The sequence below is a fragment of the Neomonachus schauinslandi genome, chromosome 5 (assembly GCF_002201575.2).
Source record: "Neomonachus schauinslandi chromosome 5, ASM220157v2, whole genome shotgun sequence".
Classification (NCBI taxonomy): Eukaryota; Metazoa; Chordata; class Mammalia; order Carnivora; family Phocidae; genus Neomonachus; species Neomonachus schauinslandi.
In genome coordinates this window covers 148,927,852-148,955,558 of record NC_058407.1, presented here as the reverse complement: position 1 = coordinate 148,955,558, position 27,707 = coordinate 148,927,852, and the positions used below count along the sequence as shown (strand labels likewise).

General features: G+C 44.6%; 1 protein-coding gene across 1 annotated transcript; it reads right to left on the bottom strand.

Moving 5' to 3' along the window:
- On the bottom strand, positions 1-27,707 carry BFAR (bifunctional apoptosis regulator). The gene is made up of 8 exons (XM_021698162.2): positions 27,530-27,707; positions 15,510-15,845; positions 13,923-14,127; positions 12,946-13,115; positions 10,320-10,464; positions 4,778-4,951; positions 3,079-3,281; positions 1-1,330 (listed from the first exon to the last, which is right to left on the bottom strand). The coding sequence occupies exons 2-8, from the start codon at positions 15,770-15,772 to the stop codon at positions 1,138-1,140; spliced, it is 1,353 nt and encodes a 450-aa protein (XP_021553837.1). The 5' UTR covers positions 15,773-15,845; positions 27,530-27,707; the 3' UTR covers positions 1-1,137.

Genomic DNA, 27,707 nt, shown 5'->3' with positions numbered 1-27,707 from the left:
TTTTATCTATATAAAAATCTTTATTTTACTTTCAAGTGATATCTTCAAACTTTCGGATGCAAAGTTTGAGGGAAATGTTCAGAGGTCCAAAGGATTAATGAAGGGTTTGTGGAGTCACAAAACAACACTGTGGACGCAAGCCTACCTCTGCAGGGCCGATCTTCCGACGGCTCACGTTCACACCTGCTGTCTTTACACTGGAAGGAAAGAAAAGGCCCTGCTTCATCTCATTCATATTTACAGTTACAGCACTTGGTGTAATTATACTTGCTGTTTTATACATCAGAACAGGACAGTAAGATTATACAGTGCAAGGTCAATGTACAAAATGTTTCCTTGAACAAAAGGATTATCCTGGATATTAAATTCCTGCAAACAAAACCAACCAACCCCACAACAATCATTTTCAGTAGCACTGAGGCAGCTCCGCCTGATGCGAGTCACTCTCCATTAGTGCCTGACATCCTACTCAATCTCCACCCGAGTCAGGGATCCAAACTCGCAGTGATTATGCACGGAAAACCTAACGACAGTCTGACCACCAGTCTAGTCTCAAACAGAATCCTTTTAGACGCTTAACTCTTGACAAATCTTCTAGCAACTCTTTAATAATACAGAATCGTCCATCAGATTTGGGCTTCTCTTCTGCATTTTTTATGTGCAACTGTCTACGCCTATGACAAAATCTTCTGGTTTTCCTAAATTTGCCTTAGAGGACGGGCCTGGGCCCAGCAAGCCGGGTCTTGGGCTTGGCCTTGGGCTGCAACTCGCGCCGGGAGCCTTTGTCAAGCGGGCCTGCTGACGCGGCAGCCTCCTGCCGTGGCCACATGCATCCTCTGGGGCCCTGGGGCCCTGAGAGCTGTGGTGGAGCGGGCCTCCGCAGTCCCTGTGTGGAGGGTGGCGGGCTGGGAGGTGCTGCTGCTGGGTCGGCCGAGCTCTGGGCTGTCAGTCCCTGCCGCCAGGATGCCACGGGCGTGGGAGAGAGGACCTGGCTGGAGCCTCTCACAGACAAAGCAGCACCTTGTTCACGAGGCGCAGAAATAGGAAGTCTGCTCCCCCCCGCCCCCCCTTGTTCAAGCATCAATGCTCCGATGTCAAGGAGGCTGAAAGAGTCTCTCAGGGCCTGCGCAGTGCAAGTCAAAACACCTGGGTTTCCAGCCGTCGGACTTCCTTGACCACGAGATCAATGTTAATAATTGGGTTGAAGTACAGGGCCCAGTAAAATAAACAGTTGCAAACAAACTGAGGAATCAGGGGCCAGAACATGGCCACAAAAAGCCCCTGTGTTGATACTTTCCAAAAATGGCTCCACATCCTCTGAGGCACGGTCCTGGGAAAAGAAGAGAAGCATCTGAGAGGTGGAATGGTGATGCTGTTTCTAATGATGACGCCAAAGTGCTCGGGCCCTGGGCCTTCTCCCAGCGCGGAGCCTGGCCGTTGCTGCTGCAGACACCCTGCTTCCTGGCCCTGCTTGCCTGAGGCGTGCCTCTGCCTGACCCACCATCCTCCACTCCCAGCATGCAGCCTGCGGGGTGTGCCTGGTCCTGGTCCCCACACCGGGCGAGGACCCCCCCACCCCCCCAGCACAGCCCCACCGGCTTCTTCGCTGGGTCGCACTTGTATGTATTTAATATCCGTATTTTCTCTGTAAGGCTATGGGCCTTCAGAGTCCAGACTGTCTGTGTTCTTTACCAAAACATCTGCAGCGCCCAGCAGAGAGCCAGGGGCAGAGGAGGGGCTCAATTAACCATGAGCCTAAATAAATCAAAAGGAGATTCTTGTCAGGTTTTTGGAACTATTTATAGGGCTGTTCCTGACTGACGAGGCCCAGAACTCTTTGAGTCATGGGATGTTTAAGGCTGTTAAGGATGCTCGTGTGGGGCTGTGTTACTTCTGCCTGCCCACTAGCCACCCTCTTTCTTCTGGAAACACTTCCTGAGTTTTCCTTCTGGGTGCCTCCTTCCCCTTTCTTTTCCATGTGGTCTCAGTGGATCTGAAGCCAACCCCTGGTTGGGGGTGAGGGGATGCCTTGAGCCTGGACAAGGAGAGCCTGGCATACCCCGGCACCGGGTGATAGGTCTGGGTGGGCATGGGACCCAGGCAGGGCCAATCAGAGTGAAGGAGTGTGAGCCCCGAGACTGTAAGTGCTATGGGGAAAGAAGTGCTCTCTCTCCACCAGGGGTGCTAAGCTGCTCAGATCTGTGCCCCGAGTGACCATGGGCCCTGCGTGAAGAGAGCTGCTGGAGGCTGAACAGAGCAAAGAGCAGGGCTGTGAGAGGGAGAGGATCAGTCCTGATGACAGCGTTTGGGTCTCTGGATCCAGCCGTGCAGGAAGCCTTGGTGGGGCATTTCTCTTTTTGGGAAAGCCAATTCGGGCTGGTTTCTTTTCCTTTTTTTTTTTTTTTTAAAGATTTTATTTATTTGACAGTGAGAGAGAGAACACAAGCAGGAGGAGTGGGAGGGGGAGAAGCAGCCTTCCCAGTGAGCAGGGAGCCTGACGTGGGGCTCGATCCCAGGACCCTGGGATCATGACCTGAGCCGAAGGCAGATGCTTAATGACTGAGCCACCCAGGTACCCCCGGGCTCGTTTCTATCACATGCAGCCAAGAGTCCTGACTCCAACTGGCTAGCCCAATGCTCTCATTTTCCACATTAATCCAGAGAAGTGATTATTGTCCTGCTCAGTGGCTGAGCAGGATTAGAACTCATGCCTACAGAATTCCTCACCAGATCTCTTTATGCTCTACCACAGTGCCCTCTCCATAAAGAACCCTTTTCTTCTCACTTATGTATTCCTTAATACAATCCTTCATGCACACCCCCGCCCCCAGAAGTACATGATATGTTATTACATGGGGATAAGATATATGGAGAAACTCTTGAACAGTGAGCACCACGAAAACTTCCCCGCCCCCAAACATGAGGACAGCTTCCTATTCGCTGCTTAAGCAGTGCTTCTAAACCAGGGCCCAAGGACTGTTTTCCTGTTTACCTACTACTTCAGAGAGGACCCTTCCACCACTTAGTCTTTCTCGGTGCCTGCTGTGTCAGCCATCTCCAATGTAAAAACACACTTACTTCAGTTCACTTCTTGACCAGATCCTCCAGAAGGAGAATAATTCCAGAACCGAGAGTAACATGGCATTGACGATGAGAAACCGTGATGTCCAGTAATGGACCTCCAGCCAGTCCCAAGCAAATTCAGCAATCAGCTGGTACGGAAGGAGGGAGTACTTGAGAAGAAATTCTCTCCATTGTTTCCATGTGGGCTCTCGAAGATCCTTTAAAATAACATAAAAATAAGCACAAGTGGGCACAAAAAATCGTGAGGATTGACTTTTACGGAAAATACTGTGGTCCTCACAGTAAACCTTATGTTTATTAAAACACCCGCATATCCAACAGCATAACATGAGATTTCCATCCATCAGCTCACCTTTATAATAACTAATCTTACACTGGATAAATGTTACCAAAGAAGTTGAACTGAGATGCTTCTTATGTAATAGTGGAAACTCAGAAGTAAAAATCTAAGCATGAGGTATAAATAATGAGGGTGCAATGAATTGAAATTAGACCAGTTTTTAAATTTCTTCCTCACTGCATGGGTAACTCAGACAGTTTTCTAAATTTGACATCTTAGCTGCACTGCAATGGTAACAGATCATGGGAAAATTAAACACACACCTTGAAAAAGTAGTTTTGGGGAAAATAAAAAACTCTAACTACAGATATTAGCAAATAATTAACCAGAGCATTTAAACAACTCATGGAGGCATCCAGAAGGCTTATGGAAGCTCAGCAGGACTGTGTACAATGGAGCAGATACTAAGTATTTCAAGAAGAAAGTGAGCCTGCTGAGTGGGCAGGGGTTGTTGGGGCTTGTTAAAATGGAAAGGCAGGGAGGTCTCTGTGCTCCCAGTCCAGCAAGGGCAGGTAACAGCAGGAAACTGGGTAATTAGATAAACACTGCATAGGGGCTCATCAGCAGGCTTTAAACTACACCCAAGGCTCAAGTCAGTTAGGCAGACACTTGACTGAAGTATTTTAAAAAGCGTCTTTGGAAATTTAGGAATTCTGCTTTGATATTTATGGGTATGGATCATATATGACGATTCCTATAACCACGTGACTTTTGATTTAAACAGATCCGAGGGACGGCCCCAAGAGCAGCAATGCAAAGGACATTCCCTGAAATACCAACCAGACACAGAGAAACCAGACAGAGAAAAGTGGGATCCACCAACAATTCTGGAGGACTCCATGGGTCACACTGAAGACACAAAAGCCAAGGTGCGTAACTGTCTCTGCCAGGGGCCTGTAGTCAGCTGATGTGACAACTCCTATCAGTGAGGTGGATGAGGCTTACTCTTCTGAGGCCACTGGGGTAGATGCTAACCCTGCCCTGCGGTGGGACAAATAATCATCCTTTGGGGATCCTCTTAACAGACAGATGACCAAGCTGGAAGGTCCATAGATTTAACCCTCGGGCAATCTAGACCTAGGCTATCTTCTAAATTTAGAACAAAAGCGATGCTGTTCCCCTGCCCCCCCCACAAATATTTCAGGTCCAGAGGGTAGCCCCTCTTGCTGTGTAATGTAGGAAATAAAACTGGCTTCTGGGAGTGGGGAGGGTCTGCTCTGTGTCCTCTTAGAGGGTTTCTCCTTAAGGCTGGGTGCTGTTGGCTCTTCCATGACAGCTACAGTCCTGTCTCCAACTCCAGAGCATGCTGAGGAGTGGCAGAATCATTGCATTCAAGGCGCTCTGCAGACCTACCAAAAGCCTGGTGATGGTGTCCTCCCCGGAACTGTCTTCTTGCAGAGGGCAGATGGTGTGGATGAAGGGTAGGAAGGTGTCTGTGTAGTCAAATAGGTAGAGGTACAGCAGACCAAGTCTCGGGGAGCTCTTGAGGGCATACAGCAGGAACAGGGACCTGCCTGGGTTCACAGCCTGCAGAGGACAAGGCGGGGACAGGGCCGCATTACAACGGTGGTGGCCAGCTTCCCACCTGTGCTCCTCCACAGTCTCACACCCTTTGCCATCAGCCTTTCTTGTGTGGTTTGCACAGACAATGAATGAATGGATGAATGAACAAATGAATGAATGGCAAGAAGAGTCCAAGTAATTAGTATGTTGGGCTATGCTTAATAAAGCCCCAATCTTTCTCCATGGCTTTGTCAGGAGGGGTTGTGGGGAGCTGAGATACATACCCTAGGCACTGCTAATAAAACCCAACCTTTTTGGAAAACAATTCTGTAAACAGTATCAAAGAGTCTTAAAAATGTTTAATTTAGGGGCACCTGGGTGGCTCAGTCGGTTAAGCATCTGACTGTTGGTTTCAGCTCAGGTCATGAACTCAGGGTCGTGAGATTGAGCCCCATGTCGGGCTCTGCGCTGGGTGTGGGAGTCTGCTTAAGATTCTCTCTCTCCCTCTCCCTCTGTACCCCCCACCCATGCTCACATGCACTCTCTCAAAAAAAAGTTTAATTTAACCAGTGTATGAGTGCGCACCACTTAAAATAAAAGTCATCAGAAATACAGAAGGCTTTACACATAAAATGTTTAGTGCTGCATTGTGTATGACAGAGCAAGTGGAATCTGCGACCTAAATAATGAAGTTACAGTAGCTGTTTTAGCACAGAGTTCACACAGCCATTGAAAAATGAATATGGGCAATTTTGGGTAATGCTTGTGTTACACCGTTAGGTGAAACAACATTCAAAGACATATAGCAATCTGATCTCTCTGCTGTCGGCCCCATAGAAGCCAGGCCTCCTTCGCATCTGTTCCTAGAGGAGCACCTGGCTCACAATAGATATAAGTGTTTGGGGAATGAATAGACAAACAGAAGGACCATTTAAACTATGCAGAGAAAATTGTCTGGAAGAAAATAGAGCAAAATGCAAAGTAAACCGTATTTGACCCTCAGGTGGGACTGTGGACAATTTATTTTCATTTTCATCATTGCGGTAAATTTTGCTATGAAGAATGGGTATTTATATTTTTCCTGATTATAAAAGTAATTTCAAAGTGATTCAGTTTACTTGGGACACTACTAAGCATCATATAAAATGGGCAAAAGGTATGAATGGCTACTTCACCAAAGAAGATTTATAATAAGGATGGCAAATAAGCACATAAAAAGATGCTCAATATCATTAGTTCTTAGAGAAATGCCAAGTTGGATCAGTGTGTTAGCACCATGCACTTATTTGAATGGGGAGGGGTGGGTAGCAGGGTTCAACAAAGGGGCAGGAGGTAGCTTTGGGGAGTGATGGATATGTTCGCTACCTTGATGGTGATGGTTTCACAGGTGTGTGCAATATGTCAAAACTTATCAAACTGATGAATAGAGACAGGAGATGTGCTATATATATATATATATATATATATATATATATATATGCACAATGGAATATATTCAGCCATAAAAAAAAGAATGAAAGCTTGCCATCTGCAATGACACAGATGGAGCTAGAGGGTATTATGCTAAATGAACTAAATCAGAGAAGGACAAACACCGTATGATTTCACTCCTTTGTGGAAGTTAAGAAACAAAACAACCGGGCGCCTGGGTGGCTCAGTTGGTTAAGCGACTGCCTTCAGCTCAGGTCATGATCCTGGAGTCCCAGGATCGAGTCCCGCATCGGGCTCCCTGCTCAGCAGGGAGTCTGCTTCTCCCTCTGACCCTTCCCCCTCTCATGCTCTCTCTCTCATTCTCTCTCTCAAATAAATAAATAAAATCTTAAAAAAAAAGAAAAAGAAGAAACAAAACAACCAAGGGACACCTGGGTGGCCCAGTCAGTTAAGTAGCTGACTCTTGGTTTTAGCTCAGGTCATGATCTCAAGGTCGTGAGATGGAGCCCTTGCATCGGGCTCCATGCTCAGTGGGGAGTCTACTTGAAATTCTTCCTCTCTCTCCCTCTGCCCCCACCCCCACCTTGTGCTCTCTCTCAATAAAAAAAAATGAAGAAATGAGAGAATTACAGTATCACCATTTTGCAAGTAAAGAATCAATGATCATGGTGGCTGCTACCGTCAGAAAGAAACAATTAGATATCATGAGCCTCTTGATGGAAGAAAACGCCACCACCTATGAAGTAGTCTTGTCAAATACCCAAACCAATGCAAGCTTCTAGATATAACTACTGGATTATGGGATATGCAGGAGATAGTAGAACCTGTCAGATGACACCACAGAGAGACAAACAGCTGAATTCAAGATGGAGGCAAACTACAGGCAAAACTATTGAGTTTCATCAACAAATAAATGCAGGATAACAAAAACAGGGAGGGAGAATCCATACACTACAAGAGACTTGAGAGACACAATGGCCAAATGTAGACCTTGTTTGGAACAAATGAACTGGAAGAAGAAAAGATGTAGTACATTTATTTATTTTTTTTAATTTTTTTTTAAGATTTATTTATTTATTTGAGACAGAGAGAATGAGAGAGAGAGAGCACATGAGAGGGGGGAGGGTCAGAGGCAGAAGCGGGGAGCCCGATGCGGGACTCGATCCAGGGACTCCAGGATCATGACCTGAGCCAAAGGCAGTCACTTAACCAACTTAACCAACTGAGCCACCCAGGTGCCCGATGTAGTACATTTAAATACTGCCAAGTTATGGGATATCAGGGAATTTAGTTTTGTTTTTAAATTTTTAAAAAAAGATTTTATTTATTTGAGAGACAGACAGTGAGAGAGAGAGAACGGGGAGGGGGGGGAGGGAGAAGCAGACTCCCCGCTGAGCTGGGGGTCCTGGACATGGGGCTCGACCCCAGGACCCTGGGATCATGTCCTGAGCTGAAGGTAGACACTTAACCGACTGAACCACCCAGGTGCTCCTAGTTTTCTTTTTAAAAGAGGCTTTACTTTTTAGAGATTCACAATGAAATATTTACCTATGAAAAATAAGGTATCTTAGATTTTCAAAATAGTCAGGGGTGGGAGTAGGTGGGGGATCACTGAAATCAACATGGACATAAGTTGCTGTAGCTGGTAAGGGTACCTGGCAGTTCTGTAGTGTTACCCTGCTTTTGTGTATGTTTGAAATTTTCCATAGTAAATACCTTTGCATCCTAACGTAGGTGAGAAATAGACATGGAAGTAATTAATCATTCAAAAATGTTTCCCAACCTGTTTTTTTTTTATTATCCCCTTTTAAAAACATTTTTTTTTCCATAATCCTGCCTCCCCATGAAATGTGAATACCGCAGATATACTATACATCTGTTTATGTACTGTGGTATTTTGGAGGGGGCCACAGATCACAAATTATCCAAGACTTTTTTTTATTCTTCACCTCCCACCAATCAATCGCCTTGGGGGCAATACTGTTCTTGTAAAATATGCAAGATCTAAAGGAGCACTGGTCCCAGAAATAAAGTTGGAGTATGGCCAGCCACATCATGGTTAGTACAAGAGAAAGGGAGATGAGCAGGTTACCTCTTTGTGGGTCTGGTGTCAGTGTGAGTGCTTGGCTTCCTATCAGAAAAGGAGGAAAAGCAACCACCCGGTAAGGTGGTTATGATGATAGCACTTCAGTGGGGAGCTGTTTCTTTCATGTCGAATGAGAATAAGAATTGCACCCGGACGCTAGGGCTGGAAGAATCTTATCACACACCTTTGGACCTGTTGGCTCATTGGCGATTTGTCAAATGGCCACCCTCTGGGAGGGGCTGCCCGCTCAGAAGACCTGAAGGAGCCAACTGATAAGATTCTGCCTGGGTCCAGAATCGCGTTCCCATTTGCTCTGGTTAATATTAAGATTACTTTTACGTATTTTAAATAGAGAGTCAGCAATAATGCACAAAACAACAAACCTCCTCCATGCCCTGTCTTCAAAAATTCTAAAACAAGTGTTTTTTTAGTTTTAAAATAATATGTGTACCAAGTCAACACAATGTTTTCCAAAAGGCACAGAAATGTATTGACAATAAAATTCTCCCTTCTGTCCAAGTCCCAACCCCTAGATGAAAACACTAACAGTATGTGTATCCTTCCACAAATATTCTATGCAAATGCGTACATACAGATACATACAAATGAGTCTATTTTCCAATGTGCTTTTCTTTATTTGCAGTTAACAGTACAACTTGGGCATCCTTCCTTACTGGCACACCCAGAGTCCCCACCTTCTACCTCCTTCTGTACTGGTTATATGTATGGGTGTGCCCTCTTTATTTAACCTGTCCTCATGATGGGCACTTCCCTTGATTTCCGTGTGCTGCTATTACCAACGATGCTGCGGTGAGCGTCTCATTGGATGACGTTTGGGGACTCAAAGTTCGGTTCTCTCTGTGATTACCAAGGAGGAGATGGGCACATGGGGCCCGGGGCCTGCTGCTGCTCCATAGCCAGCGTGCCCTGGAGGAGCCCGGCAAGGGGCGCAGCTGCCCTGCCCTTGACCCCCAGACCATGCTACCCGTGCTCTATGTGCTAAGAAGTGAAACTGCAGGTCAGGCGGTGGGGGCGGTTTAAATTTTACTAGTTATTGATAAACTGCTCTCCACAGAGACTGCACCATATTTAGGATCCACAGAACACACGAGCATCTCTTTCCTTAGATTATGATGCTCTTGTCCTTGACAAGACCATAGAGGTGAAAACAATGCCATCTGCTTATTTCAGTTTGCACTTCTTTAATTATGAGTGAGCAATTTTTCCCTATGGACTTATGGATCATTTGTAATTACTTTTCTCCATGCTATCTTTTTTAGGATACAAGTCAGTATTTATTCCAGATATTTTATAATAAAAAATATTCGTTTTATGGTACAGTATTTGCTAAATCTTATCTGTGGTGCAGTCACGGTGAAGAGTAACTTATCTTCAACTCATAAAGTTGGAGATGTGTATTGCCTGTGAGCTAGCAATCCCGTTCCGCAGTACACACCATAAAGCATGAGAATGTCCAAAGAATTTCCACAGCAGCACTGTTTCTAATAGCAAAAAGGGAAAGGATCTCAGGGTTCACTGACAGGACAAGGCCTCAACTAGCACGTGCTCGAAAGCGAACAGGAGTGAACTGGGGCCAGAGAGGTTGCTACTTGCAGAAGGACGTGCTCAGTTCAGGCCCCTTCCGTGAAGGTTAGGGACCCGTGAAACAACACTCCTAGTGCTTGCGTACGCACACCCCCGACACAAGTAGGGACCCACAGCTCAGCGGCAGAAGCATGGTACCTCTAGAGAGGGTGGGGAGCTGGGGGCTTCAGGGGGGTCTGTGATGTTTTCCTACTCAGTGGGCATGCAGATGACGGAGAGGCTGTTCTCTACACTTTTCTCAATTAAAAAAAAATAAAATAAAGAGTTCACCTTATATTCCCAGAGATTTTGGGGTGGCTTCACACCTAGGGCTTTGACACGCTCCAGTTCCAGGAGGATGGCTCTTCTGTGGCTGCTGTTTTCTATGGTATATGGCGCCCTTGAAAATTCTTCCTCTGTCAGGGTTAAAAGCAACCTGTCGGGGAGGGGGAGTAGCAGGAGGAGATTTCTTTTGAAGGCAAACTCTTCACAGTCAGGCTTGCATCCTATCAGCACAAATGCTTTAGGCTTGAGTAAGTTAAGACACTTAGTATATGGCATAACAGTAATAACAGCAAACCACTGAATCTTCCTGACTCTCTAAAATGACTTCCGTGAGTCACCACAGATCCATTTAACAATTCTGCCCAGTAGGTGGCATGATGGCCATTTTGTGGCTGAAAAAATGGCTTGGAGACATCAAGTGGCTCAGCTAAGGCACAGCCTCTTTTGCTCCTAACCTCTGATCTCCCAGCTACGCAGGATGACCTCTCACATACTGCCCTATTTTTCAAAATGTGTATATATAGAAAAAAAAAATTGGAAAGAAATCCAATAAAATGTTATGATTTTAAGAGTAGCTGTTTGGGGGTAGTAATTTAAGAAAAACGATGGCAGCTCCCTTGTCTGATCCCTTTCATCAGAAAACATGACTCCACCTCAACAATCATTCATCGTTAAAAACACCCCGGTGCAGCAATAACCGAGAGCCCCACGGGCACACGACCGCTGGTGGATGGATGGAGGCTGATTTCCTTTTCTGGGGAATTTGGAAACATTTATCCAAGTTGTAAAGGTTTATGTCCTTTGACCCAGAAATTCCAGTTCTAGGAATCTATCTTCTGGAAGGAAGGCAATTACTCAAGCATGTATTAGGTAGGTAGAGAAAAAAAAAATTTTTTAACCACAACTGGGGAGAGGTGCTAATTCTTACAAAAAAACAGACAATTCGAGTGGGAGCATTTGGCTTTCCCAAAGGAGGGTCAAGTGCTGAAAGCCCAGTTCCAGGGGGCAGTGAGTGGACGGCCGTCTGGGACAAGCGGATCGCAGCTGCTCTTGGCACTGTGTGGTGCGCTAAGTACTATCCTTCCACAGTCCCTCCGGGGAAGGAAAGACTCCAGTAAAGATGGACAGGGCTCTGGAAGGGGGCGAGGGGAAATGCTGATGGGCATAAGCGGGCCTCCCTAGAGCCTGGCAATTCCATACGGGAGTTCCTTTTATCAGGGCATTTGCTATAACATTGTTTGGAACTGCTTAGAACAGGAAAAAGGAAACAATCCAGATTTGTTTTGGGAGAGATCAAATAGACTCCGGATATACACGTACATGCATATATACATACACATATATAAACACAGGTCTGGTTAGTATAACTGCATTTTCAGTTTAAACAAATAAATAATAGGGGCGCCTGGGTGGCTCAGTCGTTAAGCGTCTGCCTTCGGCTCAGGTCATGATCCCAGAGTCCTGGGATCGAGCTCTGCATCAGGCTCCCTGCTCAGTGGGAAGCCTGCTTCTCCCTCTCCCACTCCCCTTGCTTGTGTTCCCTCTCTCACTGTGTCTCTCTCTGTCAGATAAATAAAATCTTAAAAAAAAAATACATTTATGTGTATCTCTGTATAAACATGGAAAAAAAATCTGGAAAGATGTCCAGAAAGATGACCATGGTGGTTTTCCCTAAAGAGTAGAATTATGAGGGTATTTCACTTCCAATACCCTATAGTTCTACATTATTATTTTTAAATAAGTAGTAAATACCTGCTTCTTTTGTAATCAAGAAGCAACACACAAAATGTCAATAACATAAAATGGTTCAGCTGCTTTGGAAAAACAGTTTGGCAGCTCCTCAAAAAGTTAAACACAAGGATTTACTTTATGACCCAGCAATTCCACTCCAAGAGAGTACTGGAAATGCAGATCTACACAAAAACCTGTATGCTGAGGATCACGGCGGCACTGTTCTTAACAGTCCCCAAACGGAGCCAACCCAAGTGTCCATCAACAGAAGGATGGATAAATGAAATGTGGTTTAGCCACCAACTGGAATATTACTCAGCAATAAAAAATGCAAGAGGCATTGACACCTGTGACAACTTGGATGAACCTTGAAAATATTCTGCGAGGTGAAAAAGCCAGACCCAAAAGGTCATGAATATTGTCTGGTTCCATTTATACAAAATAGTCTAAATAGGCAAATCCATTGAGACAGCAAGGAGAACGGTGGTTACCGGGGGTTATGAGGACTGATGGCAAAAGAGTTAAGAGCTTTCTTTTTGGCGTGATGAAAATGTTCTAAAACTAGACTGGGGTGATGGCTGCACCTATCTGTGAATATACTGAACACCATGGATTGTACACTTTAAATAGGTGACTTTTAGGGCGCCTGGGTGGCTCAGTCGTTCCTTCGGCTCAGGTCATGATCCCAGGGTCCTGGGATCAAGTCCCTCATCGGGCTCCCTGCTCAGCAGGAAGCCTGCTTCTCCCTCTCCCCCTGCTTGTGTTCCCTCTCTCGCTGTGTCTCTCTCTGTCAAATAAATAAATAAAATCTTAAAAAAAAAAATAGGTGAATTTTATAGTATGTGGATCGTATCTCAATAAAGCAGCTTAAAAAAAAATGTCAGAAGATATTGCTTCTCACCTTCCATTTACTCTTTCCGCTAAAAACCTGTCTCTGTAGAGAGAGGCCCAAGGGCCCAGCTGTTCCAGCCAGAGGACGACTTCTTCCGCTGTCCACTTGGCCACGGCCTTGTGGACCAGGAGGTCGTGCTCAGATTCCCTGCTGCTCCAGTGATACACGAGCAGGACCACCTGGGGAAGAGGGAGAGCCCTTAACACAGAGGAAGGTCAGAGGCTGAGCGTGAAGGGAATGATGCCACGTTGGTACAAGGAAGCAAAGAGAGAGGGGGAGTGGAACTCTCGGGGGGGGGGTCCTCTCACTGCTGGGGGGTAAGGCCATGAGGGAACAGAGTCAGAAACAGGACTCAGTGCAGAGCATCTGGGGGCACTGCACCCTTTGACCCCAACATCTTGGCCGGTATAATGGACTTATCATGTGCCTTTTTTTGCTGGAAAATGTGTAACCTTTAAATTGTTGTAGCATGGAACTGAAAAGAAAACAGTCTGTCCATGGGATGTTAGTAAAGTGCCGTGCTCGAGACTGGACCATCAAGGTAGACATGGTCTCGAATTTCAGTTCTAATACCTCCTTGCATCGGTCTCCTCACCTCTAAAATGGGAACAGTAGGGGCGCCTGGCTGGCTCAGTCAGTAGAGCATGTGACTCTTGATCCCAGGGTCATGAGTTCAAGCCCCATGCTAGGCATGGAGCTTAGGTTAAAAATAATAATAAAAAGAAATAAACAGACAAAATGAGAGTAAGAACAGTGGCTATTGCAGAGGTTATGAAGAGCATGAAATGGAATAAAGCTAACAATAACTGGGCTCTGAATATGACGTTGACTACTTGAGTACGAAGCATCCCCGAAGAATCATACAACCCAGCAGATTTCCATGCACGCAGTGATCATCGCATACAGGTATGCCATCAATTACAAAGGAACTGACTTCAGTGGAAACTGTGGAGGGCAGGGGCAGAGAAACACAGAGAGAAACTTACTGCCACACCAGTTAAAGCGGTGAGCACTCCAGAAAAGAATCCCCCGCCTCTCTGAGGATTCACTCGGCCTGTGTTTGGAGCTAAAGGAACCTGATCATTCCCATATTTCTGAAAGGCTGCGAGACTCTGGACTATGTCATTATTGTGCCGAATGTCTTCAAATCGCATTCTAATGGCATCAGGAAATAATTTTTCAATGGCATCCCTATGGAGAATAGGAAAAAAAAAATCACAAGACAGTTATCTGCCTAAATCTTATAATGTTTAGAGGTTAAAATCAAACTAACAGTCAAGATTTAATAATATACAAGCACTTTAGAAGAATGGACAGAAGGTTGGTTATGGCCCTGTTGGTAACAGCAAAAAATGAGAAACAACTTACACGTCAATGGTTAGAGAAATAGTCAAATAAAACATGGTCTATTCACACAGTGGAATGCTACATGGTTTTAAAAATGAATTTACTGGGTATCACTTGTATCTAGATGGGTACATTTAAGACATACATATCGTTGAATAAAAACAGTAAACTGTAGAACCATACAGATAGTACACCACAGACGTGAGGAAATATTTGGATTTCCTATTGGCACACATACGTATAAAAGTATTTTTTAAAATCTGAAGGAAATCATAACTAAGTCATAACTGAAATGACTCTGGGGAAAAAAGGAAGGAAAGATGGCAAGATAGGGAAAGAGAGGTCCAAGGGGTCTTTAACTTTATCAGTAATAATTCTAATTTTTTAAGAAGAATATAAGCAATTGAAGGTATCTATGTATTGCTTATGTTATTAAAAATTAATTCATAAAAAAGAAAACAAGTGGAGTTGAGTAGTAAGAGGAAGACCATTAGGTCCTACTATAGGGCTCTCCATTTTCAATTACCCATAATCAGAGAATCTTACTTCAATTTAAGAGCAACCGTCAGGTAAACCAGGCTGACAGATGAGAGCAAAGTACTTGTAAATATATCTCATATGCAGAAGAGGTTAGGTTAATGTTTTCATGGAGCTTTCTGGTACTCTGTTGGTATCAAGAAGGCAACAGAAGAAAAGCAAGGATTTTAGCCTAAAGACCTCACAGGTACATTATAAATATTATGGACAGAAGCAGAAAAGAACCTACTATCTGGAAGGTCTTGCCATTTGTTGTATGAGACTATGCATGAGAAGCTACCTCTATTGATATGAAAACTGGAACAGAATTTAGTCAAAGATGATGAAAATCAGCATCAAATTGATTTGTACAGAATTGTGCAGTTATACCACTTTCTCTATTAGACCTAGGTGTCCGCAGTAGATACAAATCAATAAAAAGTGTTATATGACAAAGGATTATAAGCAATGGTCTGATACCCAGAATTTCTTTTTCTCCTTTATGATAAACAATCACAGACAGATCACGATCAGCTGGGAGGAAGGGCGTCTGGGTCTGCAGTCCCTGGGCTCCCTGATGCACACACCAGCAGATCTAGAGTGACCATGGAGGAGGGCGGCTCTGCGCCTCTGGCCCTCTCAAGCTTAGTTGCTCCCGTGAAGAGAAACACTGCTCGCTGCACGGGCGACCGATACGGACTGAGCATTACCTGAGGAGAATATTGACTTTAGGGAAACCTTCCCATTTTTCTCTGCATTCTGGACATTCTGTTTTCTTGGAAGAAGCCCACCACAAAGCTAGGCAGTGCCGGCAGAAGCTATGCCCACAGTTCAAGGTGGTGGGGTTAACCAGGATGTCGTAACAGCAGTGGCAAGAAAATTCACTAACAGAAATCTGAGGGCTGGTGCACTGGAGAGGGTCATCCTTCTCGTGGGTCATCGTGTTCAGATCGTTCTGAGGAGGCTCCTCCATATCTTAGCAAATCCTGGGATGCACAGGCACAGAAAGCTTCAGACTTAGAGACTGTTGCAAAGCATCATTAAATCTAGAAAAAAAAAAGACAACAACAGAACGGGGCCAAACAGTTTAGCAGGTGTTTGAGATTACTGCCGTTCTAGTAAAGGCAATTTTTATATGTGACCAACTTAATGTCTAAAAATTCACATTCCATAAACCAAATAAACCTCGCTGAATTTTTCTGCTCTGTCATACTTCTGAAAATTAGGTGAAGCAAAACAATGTAGCGGAAAGCTCAATGGACTTGGGGGCAGTGGAGAATCCTGGATCCTCTTCTTTCACTAACTTACTTGGAAAATGTAATTCCTCTGGCCTCAGTTCTCCCAATTAAATTTCTCAAGTCCTTTCATGTGTATGATTTATTTATTTATTTATTTATTTTTTAAAGATTTATTTATTCATTTGAGAGAGCGAGAATGAGAGAGAGTACATGAGAGGGGGGAGGGTCAGAGGGAGAAGCAGGCTCCTCGCCGAGCAGGGAGCCCGATGCGGGACTCAATCCCGGGACTCCAGGATCATGACCTGAGCCGAAGGCAGTTGCTTAACCAACTGAGCCACCCAGGCGCCCCTCATGTGTATGATTTAAACAAAACAAAACAAAACAAAACAAAACAGCTTTTTGGGCCAGTAAAATGTCTGGAGTTGGCAATAACAGATGTACTTCATGTAAATAATGCCTTTTTTATCCAGACAAATCTGCCTTCTCGTTAGGTAATTATTTATTTCATAAACATGTGATTGCAGAGGCTCCCACAAGAATAGTACAAAAAAGTGAGTGAAACCTTGTTTTCTGAAGTGCCCTGTGCCAGAGCAACTCCCCTGGGGCTCAATATACCCTTTCAATCCAAACACACATCACGCCCTCTGGATTTGGCCAATCTGGTGCCACAGAAACATGCTAATGTTGGTAGTAAGCAAACGGCAAAGGACCATACTCTTCTCGTTCTTATCTGGGTCTTAGGAGATTGTTTTATGGAGTGCAAGTATGGAACACCATGGAATTAGAATCCTAGCTCCTCAATCATGTGCTCCGTGACTACGCATAAGTTACTTGAGCTCTCTGAGTCCTGTGTTCTCAACTGTGAAATGGTGGTTAACAGAAACCTTCAAGGCTTCTGGTAAAGATTAGAGACACTGAAAGTTAAGTGGCAAGGATGGTATATGGCATAAACAGGGGCTAATGAAATGATTATTCACAGTATTCCCGGTATTACTACAGTAGAGGCGCTGATGGGTAAGGGTTTCTCCACCTCGCTATTGTGAAGACAAGGGAAGTCAATCACTCTTCATCACTCATGGTGGTCATGCAAGAGAGGGCTCAAGTTTTTACACATTCCAGGTACAGTGGTTAAGAAAGAGGTTCCAGGTCTGGGTTGCCTGGGGTCTTATTCCATGTCTGCCATTCAGTAGCTGTGGGGACTGGACTTCCTAGAGACTCAGCTTCCTCATGTATAAGTGGGAGTGGTAATAGCATTTACCCCCACTGGGAGGGTTTAAGAATTAAACGTGAGAATGCAAGTGAAGTGCCTCGTACAGAGTCTGGCACGTGGTAAGTAAAGCACAGATGGTAGCAATTTACCTGCTTTTAAATAGAGTCATGAGAATTGTATCACCTTTTATTATTTTGAAAGATTTACTTATTTATTTGAGAGAGAGAGCGAGCGACCGCGTGTGCACACTAGTGCGTGTAGGAGGGAGAGTGGGGAGGGGCAGAGGGGGAGTGGGAGAGAGCAACCCCAGCAGATTCCGCACTAAGCATGGGGCCTGACATGGGGCTGGATCTAAAGACCCTGAGATCATGACCTGAGCCGAAACCCAGAGCTGGATGCTCAACTGACTGAGCCACCGGCATTGTATCACCTTTTACAAAGTGATGTATTATACTTACATAGAGCACTATATTTTAAGCAAATCTAGGGGCACCTGGGTAGCTCAGTCAGTTGAGCGACTGACTCTTGGTTTCTGCTCAGGTCCTGATCTCAGGTCCGGAGACTGACCCTAGCGACAGCTGGTGCTCAGGGCAGAGTCTGCCTAAGATTCTTTCCCTCTCCCTCCACTCCTTCCCCCACTTTCTCTCTAAAATAAATAAAACAAAATCTTAAAAAAAAAAAAAGCAAATCTATAAACAAAGACTAGAAGAAAATACAATGAAGTATTTGTAGCAGGTCTGGATATGTTGGGTGGGGGAGGGTTGTGATTCTTTTGGTTTTGGTTTTCTGTATTTATCAGGTTGTTCTTAATGAAAATGTGTAACGTTACAATAATTGTAAAAATATATATGAAATTGTAAAAAAAAAAAAAAGTTATATTCCTTTTGGCCCAACACCAGTGGGGGATTTTCAACGCAAAGAATAAACAACTGAATTTTCAACTCAGTGTTAAAGTGGAATAGAGATTCCTCATCAGTACTAAAAAGATAATTAGGCAAAGATAAAGTTAAAAGATTAAATATAAGATATACAATTTTAAAATATAATTAAATTAATGTTATTCATAATAATAAATGATAGTAAAGAGGGGAACAACCTTCTGTGAGGCCTAAACTGTTCTTTTTGGGGCGCCTGGCTGGCTCAGTGGTGAAGCATGAGACTCTCGATCTCAGAGTTATGAGTTTGAGCCCCATGCTGGGTGTAGAGGTTATTTAAAAATAAAATCTTAAAAAAAAAAACCCAAAACTGTTCTTTTTGGAAGACTTCAAATAAATGTTCTTAATGACAAACTTTAAATCATTTCTGATAATCAATCATATTTGTTTATTATTTGTATGTTTAGGAACATTAAAAAAATTCCTAAGTTGCTTTCCTTTGGGCAGTCTCTTCAAATTGCTAAGGAAGTGGGAGATCTTACATAGGTTTTTAGAAAAAGGAATCATTTTGATAAAGTAGTTCCTTTATCTGGCTAATGCTGATTCAACAGCTGCCATGAGAACATTATCCCAGGAAATAATAATTGACCCACTGCTATTTATTTGCTTATCAGTATTATTTTTTTAAGATTTTATTTATTTGAGAGAGAGAGAGTTCATGTGCATGAATGGGGGCAGGGAGGGGCAGAGGGAGAGGGACAAAGAGACTCCCCGCTGAGCAAGGAGCTGGACATGGGGCCCGATCCCAGGACCCTGAGAACATGACATGAGCCAAAGGTAGATGCTTAACCGAATGAGCCACCCAGGCACCCCGAACCACTGCTATTTATTAGGCATCTCCTGTGAGCTGGGCATTGGGCAGGCCCCCTTAGGTACATTTAGGATCTCATTTGGATTCAGGGTCAGAGGAAAGATCCTGAGGCTCCCAGTGAGGGCTGGGCACGGGGTCAGAAAAGAGGGGCCTGACTTGGGCACTGCTGTCAGCATTTTCATGGGGACCAGTGAGTGACCCAGAGCTACAGGTCTGATATAGGGGTCTTGTGTGCCTAGTTAATGACAGGTGGGCCGATGGGAACACATAAAGGCTTCAGGGGCAATCAGATCAGCAAAGCTGTGGTTGAGTACGATAAATCCCCTCAGGTAGGAGGACCACACTAGGATAACTTAGAAGTAAAATGTTTATCACTTCTAGGACTAAGGTGACAAAAAATGAAAAGAGCAAAGGAATGAAAAGTGATAAAGAAAGGGATCAATGTATCTGAGAGACATTAAGAAAATAATTTATGGGCTCCGGTGACTAGAGGGAAAGAATGATCAAAGATGCTGCCTAGGTGTCAGAGCTAGGGAAGAAGAAAGGTACTTGTGATAGAAATGGGTCACTGTGAGCACATGGGGCTGATCTTAGAAAGAAGTGGAATTTTAGAAAACTTAAGTTTGAGGTGATGATAAGACTTCCAAGTAGAATTGTTGAGTGAGCAGCTGGAGATACAAAACTGTAGATGGGAGTTAAGAATGAGGCGAAGTGTATGCATTTCAGAGTAATTTGCAGAGAAATGACAATATGTATTGAAATTCATTTCTTAGCAATTAGCCTTTTATTTTTTTAGAAGATTTTATTTATCTGAGAGAGAGAGAGAGAGAGCGCATGAGTGGGGGGCAGAGGCACAGACAGAGGGAGAAGCAGACTCTTCCGCTGAGCAAGGAGCCCGATGCAGGGCTCGATCCCAGGACTCCGAGATCATGACCCGAGCCAAAGGCAGATGTTTAACAGACTGAACCCCTCACCAATTAGCCTTTTAGAACTAGAAGGTAAGAGCGCCTGGGTGGCTCAGTTGGTTAAGTGTCTGCCTTCGGCTCAGGTCAGGATCCCAGGGTCCAGGGATCGAGTCCCACATCAGGCTCCCTGCTCAGTGGGGAGTCTGTGTCTCCCTCTCTCTTTACCCCTTCCACCTGCTTGTGCTCTGTCAAATAAATAAATAAAATATTAAAAAACACCACTAGAAGGTATAAAGCCATTCCCTACCTTACCAGCTCTGAAAGTTTATTTCTCACAAGAGAAAACAAACCACACAATGGCATCTAAAAGGTATTTTTAAGTCATATTTTGAAAAGCTGAAGTGGCCACTAGTTTTGTCTCAAAACTGTCTTTAACAAACTAGAAACTGCATAGACTTTGATTACCTCTTAGGAACGTGGCTAGTTTCAGGTTACCCTACATTCAAAATGTGAAAGCTAACAGAGAAAGAGTACAATCTTAACCAAAGTCAGTTGATCTTTTGCTATTTCTGTCTGTCTGCTTTTGGGTTATTTCCATGAGGGAAAACAGCACTTTTGGAGGAAGAAAGTACCTCTTAAGTGATAAAATGTAGCTCAGACACCAAAGTTCCAAGCTGTGGGTCAACAACCCTCCTGCACTGGCAATGATTAAAGGCCTCTTTGAGAAAACCAGTGTTCTTGAGGATGTTTAGAGATGTTCTCTATAAACTCAGCCCACAGCAGGAGCTGGGAGAGGGTTTTGCTGGCTCTTTCCGAGTTCCTTCACAAGGAAGCAGTAGAATGTCCCTGTGGCCTACTGTCTTCTTTCTCTGTCTCCAAGGCTCCAGAGAGGACTGGGGGAGGAGATCCAGTCCATTCTCTACCCCCTGTGCCCTGTTCACAGGGATACACTTTGGGTTGTGTGCAAGCCTCACATGAAATGACAAGTGTTAATTACCTAGTTCAAAATGAAGGGGGAAGAATGCCTGAGTTTGGAAAAGTCTGCAAAACTGCAAATAGAGACAAGTTTAAAATGACAGGTTGAACAGCACAGAATTGAAGAGTACAGCTAACCTCTGCGGCCTGAGTCACTCTGAAGAGCTGTGGTTTCTGAATAAAAATTTGGGTCTTCAACTGATGTCTGCAGAGGCAAGTCAAGAGGTCCATGCATGCTCCAAAATTACATGCCAGGCTTGTGTTTGTACACAGGAGTGAGTAACATGAGCACTTGCTTGAACGAAATCTATAGTTTTTATTAGGTTCTCAAAGAGGATCAAGATCCAAATAAAGTTAAAAGCTCCTGTTTATCCACCAAGATAAAGACTTTTTAAAAAATTTTTAAAGATTTTATTTATTTGTGTGTGTGTGAGAGAGGGAGAGTGCACCCATGCTGTGGGAAGGAACAGAGGGGTAGGGAGAGGGAAAGGGAGAGAATCCCAAGCAGATTCCCTGCTGAGTGCAAAGCCCCATGCAGGGCTCCATCTCATAACCCTGAGATTATGACCTGAGTTGAAACCAAGAGTCAGAGGTTTAACTGACTGAGCCACCCAGGAGCCCCAGGATAAAAGATTTTATTTATTTATTTATTTGAGACAGAGGGAGCATGAGCAGAGGGCAGAGGCAGAGGGAGACGGAAAGGGAAAGGGAGAAGCAGACTCCCCACTGAGCAGGGAGCCCCATGTGGAGCTCGATCCCAGGACCCTGAGATCATGACCTGAACTGAAGGCAGACACTTGACCAACTGAGCCACCCAGGCACCCCATTAAAGATTTATTTATTTTGAAGAGAGAGAGAGAGAGGGAGGAAGAGAGGGAGAGAGTGGAAGCAGGAGGAGAGGGAGAAGGAGAAGGAGAGACTCTCAAGCAGATTCCCTGCTGAGCGCAGAGCCTGAATCGGGGCTTGATCTCACAACCCTGAGATTATGACCTGAGCTGAAATCAAGAGTTGGATACTTAACCGAATGAACCACCCAGGTGCCCCCAGGATAAAGACTTTTTAAATGTTCTACAGCCCTCTGCTTCCTAGAGTGGTTATAATGAACCCAGGTGAGCCTTTCCAAGGTGAGGTAAATACTATTGCCATGAGCTTCCACCCTTTGTATCCTGGAACAGTCTCCACACGGGCAGCCACCACTCCACTGTGGTGACATCTGGCCTTTGGACAGGCTTTCATATGGTGTTGCTCTTTCTCCCTCTTTCAGAAGACAGGTTCTGAGTCCCAGTCTCACTATTTATGAGCCATGAGATTGTGGGCAAATCAGTCATTCTAAGTCTCCCATTAGCATACATAAGGAATGGGGTCACCGCCGCCGACCTCACAAAGCTGTCATGAGCATTAAGGAGACACATATAAGTAAGCACCAGCACATAGGAAGTGTTCAGTAAATGTGGTCTCTTCTTCCACGTCCAGGTGTGTGACACTTCTCAAATCGTGTAAGTGAGGAATCTCAAAAGTTGTTCTCATGCTCATGCCATATAATCAACAACTTGTTCTGACATCTCACCAATGTAACTTTTAAAACACCTGGAAAGATATTACTTCCTGAGGAAAATACCATCTCTAAAATTTCAGTGTCAAGAAACGGCATAAAGTTTTAGAAAACATGAATATGTGAAATATGACATGAACAAACTGTACAGTTGACCTTTTCTAAAATGTTCATGGGCATGATCTGTTGGCACAACTGATAGGAAACAATGATCACAGTTTGATTACTTGGGCAATTCCAAGATCTCTATCACTGTAACCTTTTCTGTGTTTCGCCAAAAAAACACCTAACAGACAGGCTATAGTTATCTGAAAACTCTATGAAGGAAGAAAAAGGGCTGGGATACAAATAGTCTCCCAATTATTCTGGCCGATTAAAGAACCTGAAGGAACTTTGCTACTGCTCCCGTGGAAGGACAACTGTTTGACTTGGTCAAGTACTTATCTGTGGATTCATCTAGAGGGCTACTCCCTGGAAGGAGGAGGGAACACTGTTGTCACCTGTTCGATCCCTTAGTCACCCCAACAGCAATTAATACAATAATTTGCATTGAATTTATAAAAAAAAGAATCCATTAATTCTGAGTTTAAGTGGAGAATTTTTATACCTTAGCTTATAAAGATTTCACGTAACGATTGTTAACTCTTGAGAAGTTATAATCCTCAAACTGCTTTGTTCAGTGGTATATAATTACAGTTCTACCTGTTTATTCAACAAAACATTAATTGTGACGACAGTACATACCTAACGTTTTAGGAATAATCCTTTGGAGGGCTAATTTATTGGATTGCAGCCTGAAAATATGATCTCAATCATTACTTAGCAAAGATGTTTCACTGCAAGAATACAAACATTCTGGCTTTATATGGGCCTTTAATTAGACTATTTATTTCTTTTCATTACATATTACTTGACAACAAAGATTAATGACAATTGCTAGTATTTACTGAGTCCCTATAATGTGAAAGGTAATCCTATGAGATAATTATTATTATTTTTTAAAAGATTTTATTTATTTATTTGAGAGAGAGAATGAGAGAGAGCACAAGAGGGAAGAGGGTCAGAGGGAGAAGCAGACCCCCAGCTGAGCAGGGAGCGCGATGTGGGACTCGATCCCGGGACTCCAGGATCACGACCTGAGCCGAAGGCAGTCGCTTAACCAACTGAGCCACCTAGGCGCCCTATGAGATAATTATTATGCTCATCTCCATTTTACAGAAGAGAAAATGGAGGCCTCATTAATATAGGGCAGAGCCAGGTGTTGAATCATGGTCTGAGTTAAAGCCTGACCTCATAACACTATATTATTCCAACACGGTAATCAGTAATAGCTAATGGATCAAAGGACTAATTTGCTCCTTTATGCTGCTACTATGAAGTTAAGAAGTCCAAACTGAAGGAAATAAACTAGGATATGACAACACTGCATTTTGGAACATAAACTCCAGCTTATGATTGTTAGGGTGAGCATGGGTTTCCATGAGATAAATAAGCAGGAACAGTTACAACAGAAACAGGGGTGAGGGGGTGCCTGGCTTGCTCAGTCGGAAGAGCATGTGACTCCTGATCTCAGGATCATGAGTTCCAGCCCCATGATGGGTGTAGAGATCACTTAAATAAATAAACAACCTTAAAAAAAAAAAAAAAAAGAAAAATAGCGATGCCTATTTTTGGCACCACAGGTCTCCTTCTGGGGACAACACTATAAACACGGATAGAATACTGCAGACATTTTAAATGTCCAAAGAGTGACTGCACACGTCTAGTGACTATGAAATAAAAAGAAATGTGCCCAAATGTAAGCAAGGCAAGGGTCAGAAATGGCAATAAAGAGAAAATATTATGTGCATTTCTTGTAGGTGGCAGAAATTGGCTTTCATTAATTCAAGAGAAGCATTTCTGGGCTCTTACCAACTCTTGTCCAAATAGACATTCTTTTTTTTTTTTTTTTTTTAAAGATTTTATTTATTTATTTGACAGAGAGAGAGAGAGACAGCGAGAGAAGGAACACAAGCAGGGGGAGTGGGAGAGGGAGAAGCAGGCTTCCTGCTGAGCAGGGAGCCCGATGTTGGGGCTCGATCCCAGGACCCTGGGATCATGACCTGAGTCAAAGGCAGACGCTTAACGACTGAGCCACCCAGGCGCTCCTAGACAAACTTTCTCTTTGGAAGGAGTCAGAAATTACTAGGGCAAAGGTAGCTAGCTAGCTCACAGGAGGTTGACTTGCTGCCTGAACTTTGAGGCCACAAGATTTATTGCTCCTGAGTGGTGCTGGGCAAGAGAACACACTAGACAGGTGTCCTGGCTCTCCGTGAGATTGTCCGCTTTCGTTTCTGTTATGTCACATATACTCAACAACCTGTCCTGTGTTAAATGCTGTAGATGTCCAGTAACTTGTGATAAAAATACTGGTTAGCAAGCATACTTCAATTATCTCAGTTTGAGCAGTCTTTGCCTCTCCAAATCAAATCCTGAACTCCTTGAGATCAGGTATGAAGCCACAGAATTCTATCATTGTTCCTAAAGAAGCTGGCACAAAGATGGGTTCTGGATATTTGTAGATGAAAATCAAATCAACATGTATCTGACTCCCTATGACAGTAACTTCTTTAGAACATCTGACAGAAACACCTGGAAGTTTGGTGAACCTGAATAAGGGTGTCTGAGAGAGAGGCCCAGGAACCTACATTTTCCACAAGCCCCTTAGGAGATTCTTATGCAAAGAGAGGTTTGGGGACTAGAGAGCTGTTACATACTAATAAATTAATGTATATACCTAAATATATGTTTCAGACAAGGTATGGGTAAGGTGTGAGCAAAAAATAAAACACTTCTAATCTCATTTCCTCTTCTCTCCAGTACCTCCTCTGTCCAATGCCTGAATCATCCTCCTGGAGTAAAGTTCTAATCCCACAGTTCCTTTGCTCAAAACCTTCTTGACCATAAGAAATTAAAGCTCATATTATAAGCCTGTCATTTAAGAATCTTTATGGCCCGATAACAAATCAATGCAACTTTTTAATGAGTTTTTTTTTTTTTTCCCTAAAGTAGGCTACATGCCGATGGTGGGGCTTGAACTCATGACCCTGAGATCAAGCATCTCATGCTCTATGGAGTGAGCCACCTAGAAGCCCCAACACAACTTTTTAATAAGAGCACAAAGTCTGGAGCCAGAATGACTGGTTTCAAATCCCAGCTCCACCAATTCATAGTGGGACCTCAGGCAAGTCACTTAATCCCTGTGCTTCAGTTTCCTCATCTGTCAAATGGGGATATTAATGCCACATTACTGATAGGGGTGTTGATAGGATTAAATGGATATATGCACCACACTCAGAATCGTGCCCAGCACATAAGGGCAACATAAATGTTAGCTATTACTATTAATGATGATTATCTCCTACTACTCATCTAGTCACAGACGACACTTTGGTCCCATCTCTTAATTCCTGCTCCTTGGGCATCTTTCCATATCACACTGTTCCCGTCATCTGTAATGCAGCTCCACACCATCACTGGGTCAAAAGTGTTCAAAGGACAAGATCCAAATCCCCTATCACTTGAAAGTCTTTAATGAGTAATTCTCCTCATGTCCAAATTAACCCTTCCTGCCTCTGTGCATTAATATAACATTTATTTGTGTATGTTTCTTCACCTCCCAGACTGTAATTTCCCTGGAGAGGCTTGTATACTTAAAACGTTATGTTCTTGGGGCGCCTAGGTGGCTCAGTCGGTTAAGCGACTGCCTTCGGCTCAGGTCATGATCCTGGAGTCCCGGGATCGAGTCCCGCATCGGGCTCCCTGCTCGGCAGGGAGTCTGCTTCTCCCTCTGACCCTCCTCCCTCTCATTCTCTCTGTCTCAAATAAATAAATAAAATCTTTAAACAAACAAACAAACAAACAAAAAACGTTATGTTCTTAGGAACAGAAAGACGTGGGTTCCAAACAGGTGACATTTATTCTCCCTGAGCCTCCTATTTCCCATTCATAAGTTCAAGACAATAGTATCTACTTTGAAGGAGGTTTAAATGACAAACTCTATCCATAGGTACTCAAAAGAGTCTATTGAATAATAAGACTTAGTAGCATTAGCGCGAAGCACTAGAGCAGTTTTTCCAACACGTTTATGGAGACAGGCAGGGAAACGCAGAACACATCAGACACCCAGACTGGCTGTTTACAAAACAGCCCTGACAAGAACAAACCAAACCATCTATCTCGGCACGTGCACTCTGTGCCGGCTCTGGGGTGTGCCCGGAGGAGAGAGTAAACCTTCTTCCTATTGGCCTTTCCGAGGGTGACATCAAGACCACCCCCCCAAAGGACCGACCAATGGGCTTTAGCGGGGAGGACCCAACGGCGACAGCTCAGGGCATGACAGCGTTTGGGCTCTTTCTCCACTTCACCAAAGTTGGGGGGCAGCCGCCCTGGGCACTGACAGGGCCGCCTCCTGCCCCGCCAAATATCCTCCGTTAGACACAACCTGATTCTCATTTACCCCTTTTTATTTTTTCTTTTAAAGAAAACTCCCCTTTTGCACAAGTTCCCATTAGGAGCCATGAGCACGGAATCCCAAGAGCTGGGGTCTAGCCTAACCCCAGGGCGGCTTTTGGGATTTCACTGTCCCTTTTGTGCGCGTCGTTACCCTGTTTTATAACGGGAGCAATCGTTCCGCTTTGGGGCAGGAACTGCCTCGCCAATCAGACCCGAAGCTCAGTCTATCAGGAGCCTGATCAATTCTGGACGCGCAGCCAGCCACAGGCTGCGTCAGGGGCTCCTGCGGAGCGAGCGTCTCTTCGTCCCCCCTCCAAGGTGTATGGAAGCGATACCCCCTCCCACCCGCGCCGGGGAGGTCCTGGAGCGGCCGGCTCTGACCCGGACCCCCGAGGGGGCGCAGGCGAGGCCCAGCGACCGGCCGTGCCGACGTGGTGCTCTCGGGAAGGGACGGGGGAAGTTGGCGGGGACCGTGGCTTCTCAGACCCGGGCCTGGGTGGGGAGCCCTGCGCACCTTCTCTGACCCGTCCCCCACAGCCGTCTTCCTCAAGCCGCCCCGAAATCGAGCCCGGGCCTCCCCCATGCCCTCCCCCGCCACGCGGGGGCTTACCACTCGGCTCCCTTCGGGCCCACCCGGCCGCCGGCCGCCGGCCGCCGGCCGCCTCCCGGACCCCCGCGGAAGCAGAGGAGAAGGCGGCCACTTCACTTCCGGAAATAGCAGAGGACCGACTGAGGAGAAGCGAGGCCCGGGCCCGCGACCATAGAGGAGAAACCTCACTCTTCTCCCA